The sequence below is a fragment of the Nematolebias whitei genome, chromosome 17, assembly GCF_014905685.2.
Source record: "Nematolebias whitei isolate Nwh7 chromosome 17, NemWhi1, whole genome shotgun sequence".
In the NCBI taxonomy this organism is placed as follows: Eukaryota; Metazoa; Chordata; class Actinopteri; order Cyprinodontiformes; family Rivulidae; genus Nematolebias; species Nematolebias whitei.
This window is the reverse complement of record NC_056514.1, coordinates 8,965,648-8,975,850: the sequence shown is the minus strand read 5'-3', so window position 1 is coordinate 8,975,850 and position 10,203 is coordinate 8,965,648. Positions and strand designations below refer to the sequence as shown.

The window sequence follows — 10,203 nt, the reverse complement described above, 5'->3', positions numbered from 1 at the left end:
CTGAACCAAGCTAAATAGACACATCTTAATGGTGTTAACTATATGGTGATAATATGTTTTTTATTATGTTGTATTGTTGGTTCTTGTGTATGCATGATGAATGTAGAACATGTCGAAGGAGAATTTCTGTTTGGTTCTGTTCTGTAATTCACAGAACTACAAAACTAAATTTCAGCATTTCAAAGCTTTCTAAGGCATTTTCAAAAGCAGCTTTAGGCAAAAGCTTCATGCATTTCTTGGACACTAGTTGTTTTTTTTTTTTTTAGCAGCTTTTGTTTTCTTTAGTTAGTGTGCATGAACTATTGAGCTCCTGTCTGTTCCTCCACTGCCATTTTTTCCACTTAACAAGTTTATAGTGCATTTCTTGTGCTTTTGTGGTTGAATTCATGTGGAGCTGACATAAAAAACAACACAGACTGGATTTTTTACCCAAAGAAGCTGAAAGAAGGAAAACTGAAATAATCAAGAACAAACAAGAAATAACAGAAGAACAACAAAACAGAATAAGAAATAAGATAATGGGAACAAAAATGAAATGGGACTGTGGAGCAGCGTGTAATGTTTTACCTCTCCTTGAGAATAGCCTTGTTTTCTTTTTTCCACAGGTCTTTGAAATCAGAGGAGAACTCATGCCAGACAGAGAAGAATGTGTGGGGTGAGATTTCTTTTTCTCCTGCCTTAGGTTTCACAGAGAAGAACACTGTGAGCTCCAGGAACCTGACATAACCCAAAGACACAATTACTTTTTGTTTTACATTCGCAAGAATGCTGGTTCTTTAATTCAGGTTGTTTTTACTACATTGGCTTTACTAAAGTATTGCAGTCTTCTGTACTAGTTCCCATCCCCCCCCCCCCCCCCCCCACACACCCTTTTGAACAATTGTTAATTGGTTGAATTAATTGAAAAAGCCCATGGGTGATATGCACACTTTAACACTACTTTTCATATTGGAATTTTATGTTGAAATAAAAACTTTACAAAAATATATTATAGTTGAACACTGATAAATGTAAGAAACATTTCGATGTTGCCTTTGGGTGCAGTCAGTGAATGTTAAAGTGTGATAAAAAAGCAAATTGAGGAGTTCGGTCTTACAGTTTGTGAGTGCTGCCAAGTTGAATATCCAAGGTCTCCAGCTCACATTTAGCTAGAAAAATGGAATAAATTAAAGGGTTAGGACAATAGAATAAATAAATGACACAAGTTTATAGTAAAGTCTAAGCCGGTCAGCCAAAAATTCCAATAGAAATGTTTTAGAAACTCTTATCTCACAATGACTTTCTGTCTCATGTTGACTACACGTTCAATTTCTAATGAAACTTGGACATTGTGTAAAATGTAAAACATAATGCCATGATGCTTCATAAACCCACATTTTACATGACTTGAAATGTTAAATCTAAAACTACAATTTTTGGGAGCAAAATAATAAGTATCATAGGTTAATTGGTAAGAATTCAGTAAAAAGACATAAAATAACATTTAATCCCCACAAAAAGGTAAAAAAACAAAAAAAACAAAACAAACTAAAATAAAATGTTACATGCTGGAATCAAATCCACAGATGCTAAACCAGTGATTTAACCATTGACTTTTCACAGCCACACACTCTACTGCCCCCACAGAAGTGGTTATATAAGATCCTACCATGGTAGCGAATACACATTATATTATTTTTAGGTGGAACTACTTTGTGGGGTAGATGCATATTTTAGATGGGGCTCTGTCCCATTTGCTCCCATTGATTGACCCCCACTAGTAAACACAGAGCCACTCAGGAGCTTAGCAGAACATAGAAGTTCAGTTTTTAAATATTGTCAAAAACAAGTTGCTGCACATCTACAGAGGATTTCAGTCATGTCGGGAAATTCAATATATCTGTTACATTCTTCTATTGGTGATGTTTTTCAGCTGTGTTAAAGCAGCCATAGTTCCACAGTTATGCACAACTTTAGGTAGCTTTTAATTAACTTAAGTAATTGTTTACACCAGGGGTACCCATACCTTTTCAGCATGAGAGCTATTTTTAAAATGACCAAGTCAAAGTGATGTACCTACTATTGTGAGGATTGTTTCCTTGGTGTGTGCTGCCCTCGTGTGGTCTTTTTGTTTTCATATAGCCAGACTCTCATATTTTCCCTCCATTAATTAACTATTGTTCATCTGTCACTTCATCCAGCTGTTCTTGTTTACCCCTCATTAGTGTCCCTATAAATCCTGTGTCTTGTCTTTGATGCTCTGTCCAAGGATTATCCTCCCTATGGTGTCATGGTCTGCTTCTGCTCCTCTTGTGATCTCTCCACGTGTTATTTCTAAGTTTTGCTGCCACATCAGCTTTTTGTTTTTTTTTCTTTTGTAAATAGATAGTTTTAGATATTTATCCTTTGAGTTTTCTGCATCTTACCTGCACTCTGGGTTCAACCATACACCGCAACATGACAACTATAAGGCCCGTTTACACAAGAACAAACTCTGGAAACATTAGTGTTTTTTCAATGTTTATTGGGAGTAGTAAACAAAAAAAAAATTAGCGGGTTGACACGAAAACATTGTAGTTTTGATGTCAGTTGGGTTGTCAGATAGGAAATTATGAACTATAGTACTGTGACTTTAAAATGATAGTATTTTGACCTAAACTGTCATACAGGTATGTGCTGAGTAAAGATTAGATATTAGATATATAATCTTAGATATTCTAAGATTTAAGATTTAGGCTGTGTCAGAAAAGTTTAAGCATGTCAGATATGATGATGTTTCTGAAGGTAGAAATTAAAGATGTAATGTTGAATATTGTCATTGGTTATGCTCGACAGGTTGGATGCAAGTTAGAAGAAAATGGGAAGTTCTGGAAGGATCAAAACAAAGTAGAGCATTCTTAGGGAGGAGAGAGTGGTGATCGGAGCATAACTGAATGGACATGTTGATGATAATAACTAAGAAGATGAGGAAAGGACCAGAAAAAAATACAGTGGTGGATTTTACCAAGAGGATGGAAAGGGCTGTAGAAAACATCAATTTCCGAAAGAGGGAGGAACATAGGAGGATACTGTATGTAAGGAGATGCAACATAGGGCGTAGAGGAAGGTAGCAAAGGCAAAACAGAAGGCGTATGAGGAGTTGCACAAGAGGTTGGGCACTAAGGACGGAGAGAAGGCCATGTATCGACTGGCTAGACAGAGGGATTAGGCTGGAAAGGATGTGCAGCAGGTTTGGCTTTTTAAAGATAGAAATGGTGATATTCTTACAAGACAAGAGTGAGATTAAAACATAAAAGAAAGACTTTGAAGAGCTAATCAAAAAAGGAAAGAAGAGTAGAGATCACAGAAGTTGTGGGCCAGGAAATGGAAATGGACTCTGTGCCGGTCTATTGTGGTGAAGAAGGAGCTGAGCTGCAAAGCAAAGCTCTCTGTTTACCGGTCGGTCTACGTTCCTACCTTCACCTATGGTCACGATCTCTGGGTAGTGACTGAAAGAATGAGACTGCAGACACAGGCGGTTGAAATGAGTTTCCTATGCAGGGTAGCTGGACACTCCCTCAGAGATAGGGTAAGAAGTTCAGTTATCTGGGAGGGACTCTGAGTAGAACCACTGCTCCTCCACATTGAGAGGGGCCAGTTGAGGTGGTTTGGGTATCTGGTAAGGATGTTTCCTGGGCACCTTCCTAGGAGGTGCTTCGGGCATGTCTGACTGGGAGGAGACCCTGGGGAAGACCCAGAATACGCTGCAGAGACTTCGTCTCTCAGTTGGCCTGGGAATGCCTTGGAATCCTCCCAGAAGAGCTGGAAGAGGTGGCTGTGGAAGTCTGGGCCTCCCTGCTCAAGCTGCTACTCCCGCAACCCGACTTTGGAATAAGCGTAAGATAATGGAGGGATGGATGAATGGATGAAATGGAACAGATTAGTGAGGATAAAGTTAGGGAAAACTCAGAGGATAATCACTAAGGAAAAAAAAACAGTTGGACCCAATGAGTGAAGTAATGCAAATGTCTAGGAGAGAGGACAGTGAGATTTTGACTTTTATTTAATGGAATTTTTGAAAGTGAGGAAAGCCTTGAGGAATGGAGAAGAAGTGTGCTGGTGTCAATTTTTAAGAACAAGGATGTTGTACAGAGTTGTAGCAATAATAAGAGAATGACTTTGATGAGCTACATGATGACGATCTTGGAAAGATGTGTGGAAGCTAGACTTAGAAAAGAGGTGGTGAGCATCAGTATGAGTTTTTTGCCAAGAAAAAACACAACAAATGTCATATTGGCTTTAAGGATGCTGATGGAGAAGAACAGAGAGGGTCAGGATAAAATTCAATGTGTTTGTGTTGATTTTGAAAAAAGCATGACAATGTGCCGAGGGAGGAGCTGTGGTGTTGTATGAGGAATTCTGGGGTCAGTATGTTTGACTGGTACAATGCATATATGAGGACATCAGGACAGTGGTGAGATCTGCTGTAGGAGTGGATGGATGTATGAATGGATACTATATTGATCTTTTGCAGGTCACAGCAGCAGCAATGTCACACACAGACAACAGCATCAAAAGATTAATACTAAAATATTAATGCTAAATTATATATTTTAAAATGTTTAAAACAATAGTGCATAAAAATACACACATCAACACCAATGTAGAGGAGTACATTTAATAGCATACATGTCTCTATTATATTATTGCATGTCTCTATTACATGTACATGTCTTCAGTGTTCATTATAGAGCTGTCAGCTGCCAGGAAAGACCTACAATAATGTTCTGTGTTGCATTTTTATGCAATCAGTCAACAACTTAAGGTGCTTTGATAAAACATTTCCAGAGAAGGCTGATGCTTCACCAGTGCCTGGCTTCAAGACAGAGGTGGTACTGCATCAAGGCTCAGCTTTGAGCCATTTTTGTTTGCTCTGATGGACCAACTAGCAGATGAGGTCAGGCAAGAATCCCCGTGGATTATGATGTTTGCAGATGACATTGTGATATGTGGTGAGAACAGGGAACAGGTGGAAGAGAACTTGAAGAGGTGGAGGTATGCACTTGAAAGAAGAGGAATGAAAGTCAGCCGTAGTAAGACAGAGTCCATGTGTATGAATGAGAGGGAGGAGGTGGAACAGTGAGGCTACAAGGAGCAGAGGTTACAAAGGTGCAGGACTTCAAGTACTTGGGGTCCACTGTCCAGGAAAAGGGGTAGCATGGTAAAGAGGTGAAAATAGAATCCAGGCAGAATGGAGTGGATGGAGCAAAGTTTCAGGAGTGATTTGTGACAAAATGGTGGCTGCAAAGGTCATAGGAAAGATTTACAAGACAACAAAAAAGGTTAAATAATTTCATCTGGACCAGTTTCTTTGAGGGAGAAACATTTCATCTTCCATCCGGAAGACTTCATCAGTCTGCGGCCTGCCAACCAGATCTGTCCCATAAGTAGTCTTCATTGCTGTGTTTCAAGCCAACCTCCTGTTGAAATCTCAGAAGCAGGCTTTTAACATATGCAAAAGGACCCATTCGCCCAAAACAAGCAGTCATCATGTGTAACAATCAAATGTCTTTGGCCAGATGGCTGACTGGCTACTCACAGAAACAGCCTGAGGATTTACAAGACAGTTGTGCGACTAACTGCGTTGTATGGTTTGGAGACAATGGCACTGACAAAAAAACAGGAGAAAGAACTGGAAGTGACAGAAATTAAGAAGTTAAGGTTTTCCTTGTGTGTGAGAATGGATAAGATATGGAATTCTATCATCAGAGGTACAGCACAGGTCAAAGGACTGGGAAATAAAATTAGATTGACCAGACTGAGATGGTTTGGACATGTCCAGAGGAGGGACAGTGGGTATATTGGTAGAAGGATGTTAGAAATGCACCTGCCAAGAAAAAGACAAAGAAGAGATATATGGATGCAGTTAGAGAGGACATGGAGGTAGTTGGAGTGAGGACAGAGGATGCAGAGGACAGAGTGAGATGGAGGAGGATGACTAGCTGTATTCCCTGAAAAGGGAACAGCCAAAAGAAGAAGGACAGAGGTCAAACAAATGTACACACCCATATTCACAGATGACAAATTAGCAAAAAGCCCGTACAGCTGTGCCTTTGCTCACATATGGATTTAAAATCTTTGTCAGTTACCTTTTTCAAGGAAATCCTCCATACTGTCTTTAAAAGGTTGCAAGTTGTCCTCATCTGACACTTTGCATACCTTTTCCACTTCTGACGTACATGCTAATGAAATATTGAGGAAAACCATAAATCTATGATTAGGTTTAAAATGATTTCAAGACAGTTAGCATTTATGATTGATTATAGCTCAATGTATGGAAGCTTGTGTCACCTCTCAGGTCTTTTCGGAGCAGAGCCAAGTCTTTCTGAAAGTCTTCAAACTTCAAATGTGAAGCTTGGAACAGGTCATGTGGTTCAGGAAGCGGAAACACACACGTCTCCCTGCCAGCATCCTGTTAATAAATACACACTTATTACAAGAATGTATGTCACCTGATATCTTCCATGCCATAGATTTGAACTAAGATCACCTTGTACTGAGAAATGTAGTTGTTCTGGTGTAACTTTTGAGATAATGCTGTGAACATCCATCCATCCATCCATCCATCATCTTCCACTTATTCCAAAGTCAGGTCACGGGGGGCAGCAGCATAAGCAGGGAGGTCCAGACATCTCTTTCCACAGCCACCTCTTCCAGCTCTTCCGGGAGGGCCCCAAGGCATTCCCAGGCCAACCGAGAGACATAGTCTCTCCAGCGTGTCCTGGGTCTTCCCTGGGGTCTCCTCCCAGTTGAACATTCCTAAAGCACCTCCCTAGGGAAGCACCCAGGAAGCATCCATACCAGATGTCCAAACCACCTCAACTGGCTCCTCTCGATGTGGAGGAGCAGTGGTTCTACTCCGAGTCTCTCCTGATAACTGAACTTCTCACCCTATCTCTAAGGGACAGTCCAGCTACCCTGCAGAGGAAACTCACTACAACCGCCTGTATCTGTAATCTCATTCTATCGGTCACTACACAGAGTTCATGACCATAGGTGAGGGCAAGAACATAGACCGACTGGTAAACAGAAAGCTTTGCCTCATAGCTCATCTCCCTCTTCACCACAACGGATCGGCACTGAGTCTGCAATACCATGAACAATGTCATACAATATTGCAGATGCCGCAGTCATGTTGTGAATGATTTTCAGCTACTAGCACATCAAATTCCATTTTAATGTTCACATTGAATATTAAGTGAATTGGCTTATTCTATTCACAGAATTGAGTTAGAGCCTGTCAGTTAGCTGTGTGAACATTTTGAATTGGATTATCTCCAAAAGTTCATCAACTGTCAATGTACATCCTCTTACACAGTGACTACTGGATATGGGCACCAGTGACCCCCGCAACCTGAAAAGGAAGAAGTGGGTGAAGATAATGGACGGATGGATGGATGAATGTACATCCAACATTTATTTCTGAAGATTTTATTAAAAACCTGTCCAGGGCGATCACAAGACATTTAGCCAACACACAGAGTTGACACCAACAGTCAATGCTAAAGTTTAAGCAAAGGGTTCAAACAAGAAGCACTATTTGTTGTGAATGATTCTCAAATACAACTACATCAAACTTTAGGCTAATATCTATAAAACTGACAATTATAAAGTTGTCTGTATGTTTTTTTAAGGTCAGTTTGCTGTGATAGGCATCTTGAATGAGCCTGACTGCATAACCTTATCAGTTGTAGAATTAATCAAATTATTAATTTCTGCAAGTTTCATTAAATTCATCCAGTGGTTTATGTGATTATTTGATATAGACCAAAACCCTCACTGACACAGGCAAAAAACATCAACTCTGCCTTCACCTCTTGGCAGTGAGTAATAAACACATATACAATATTAAAAGAAGAAAAGATAATTCTTTATTTAGCCACAGAAACTGAAAATGTGTACCTTGTCAAAGTTTTTGAGGTAGTAGGCAACAATATAGGACAGAAGACTTCTCGCTCCATCCTACATGTGGAAAGAAGAAAAAGAAGAAACATACTAGTTTGCCAGAAAAGCCAAAACACAGATAAATGCAGTTTCGATCAATTTTAAGCTTTCACAGTTGTGCTATAAACTTGCCAGTAGATGGTAAATAAATGGTAAATGGGCTGTACCTATATAGTGCCTTTGTATCTAATTAAGATACTCCAAGTGCTTTATAACACAATCTGTGCCTTCATTTACCTCCAACACACACATTCATACAGCACTCTACTAGATCTCTACAAAACTAATCTGAATCTGTAGAGACTAATCAGAGCTTTATCACATTCATACACTGATGGGACACATTGGAGGCAATGAGGGGTTCAGTGTCTTGCTCAGGAGCACTTCAACATATGACTGGTGGTGGAATCAAACCCTTGTGGGACTCATGGGAAGACAACTGCTCTAACCACTCATCCACAGCCGCCTCAGATTAGATAAAAGCAGTACCAGCATGAAGCAAATGTAAGTGTCTTAAAAAAATTCCAGTATTCAAAATTACAAGAGGCTCATCCCTTTTTTCAGATAAGGAAAAAGAAACATGAGGGGGAGTGGAGGTGTGAATGTGAAAAAAGAATCATACAAATGCAAATATGAAAACTGAAACTGAACTGTTGCTGCTATTTGTGCTTGCAAATACCTAATTTTAAATAGTTCTGTGAGTGCATGTGATATGTAAAAAAGAGGAAAGGTCAGTAAAATAGCATTTGCATAGTTGAACTTTTTTTAAACTCTGCAATTACACAAAACTCTCAAAGATGGACAGCTACAGAGAATAGATAAGATATTACAGCTTGGGCAGTCTCGTAATCTGGATCTCTCCCTGAGCGAGTAGCAACAATCAAACTTGTCCTTTGTAACTATTTGTCTTACATAAGACATAAGATCACATTCTGAACAGACTTTATCTTCTAACTCCTAGCAGCTTCTCAGATCATTGTAACAAAATCACCATTAACCATCCCACATCAGTTAGATTTGCATTGTCCTCTGCTCTACACTCTGTACAAGATCGCCTCAACACATACCCTGACAACACCATAATCAAGTACACTGATGACACCACCTTTATAGGACTTATGTCTGAAGAAGACAGCATCACAGGGAAGTGGTTCAGAAGGGATGGAGGGGAGGAGGGATATTGTGCAGAAAATAACTTGGTCCTTAATAAATCCAAGACAAAGGAGCTAATTGTTGACTTCCAGAGGAGGAAGTCTGATCTGCAGCCAACTGCATCAACACGGAGTGGTGCAGAAGGTTTCTAGTTTTAAATTCCTGGGTATCCACATGGACACAAACCTCAAATGAGCCTCTAAAACCACGGTAGTTGTAAGTAGGACCCAGCAGCACCTCTACTTTCTGAGCAGCAACAAAAGATCAGCTTGAAGTGAAAGCTGCTGATCCACTGAAAGTGTGCTGATATTACATCTCTAAGTGGGTTTTCAGCTGCACCATGGCACACAAGATGGCACTGCAAAGGATCATTACCACAGCCCAAAAATAGTCTATCATCCTCTTTCCTTCCTGGAAGACATGTACAAAACATGCTGACTCTGAAGGGCACAAGCATTCTGAGGGACAGCATACGCTCTGTACATCAGAATTTGAGTTGCTGCTCTCTGGCAGGAGATTTTGGGTGCTGAGTTCAGACCATCAGACTGAGACAGTTTTTATCATCAAGTCATAGCACTGATAAATATAAACATTATATATAATAATCCATCCATTATCTTTACCATCCATCCATCCATCCATTATCTTTACCCGCTTATTCCATTTTGGGTCACGGGGGTTGCTGGTGCCCATGTCCAGCAATCACTGTGCGAGGGGCGGGGTACACCCTGGACAGGTCTCCAGTCCATCACAGGACCACATAGAGACAAACGAGACAAACAACCATTCACTCTCTCACTCACACCTAGAGACAATTTAGAGTTACCAATCAGTCTAACATGCATATTTTTGGTCTGTGGGAGGAAACCGGAGTACACGGAGAAAACCCACGCATTCACGGAGAGAACATGCAAACTCCACCCAGAAAGGCCCCCGGACCGGGATTTGAACCAGTAACCTTCTCCCTGAGAGGCAGCAGCTCTACCAGTTCCGCCACCGTGCTGCCCGCATTATCAATCTATATTCTTAATTTATTTAAAAAAATGTTAAGAAACTAATCTTAACACACACATACAGCCCCCCATATAT

At 40.1% G+C, this 10,203-nt stretch overlaps 1 protein-coding gene across 1 annotated transcript in view; it reads right to left on the bottom strand.

The window, feature by feature from the left end:
• Positions 1 to 563: 563 nt before the first annotated feature.
• LOC119424112 (formin-2) overlaps positions 564 to 10,203 on the bottom strand; it is a 17,706-nt gene continuing 8,066 nt past the window's right edge. Inside the window, exons 4-8 of the mRNA XM_037691581.1 lie at positions 7,921 to 7,980; positions 6,310 to 6,430; positions 6,108 to 6,200; positions 1,097 to 1,148; positions 564 to 717 (exon numbers count right to left, since the gene is read on the bottom strand). Coding sequence (XP_037547509.1) covers positions 564 to 717; positions 1,097 to 1,148; positions 6,108 to 6,200; positions 6,310 to 6,430; positions 7,921 to 7,980 — 480 coding nt within the window. The remainder of the gene's footprint in view (positions 718 to 1,096; positions 1,149 to 6,107; positions 6,201 to 6,309; positions 6,431 to 7,920; positions 7,981 to 10,203) is intronic.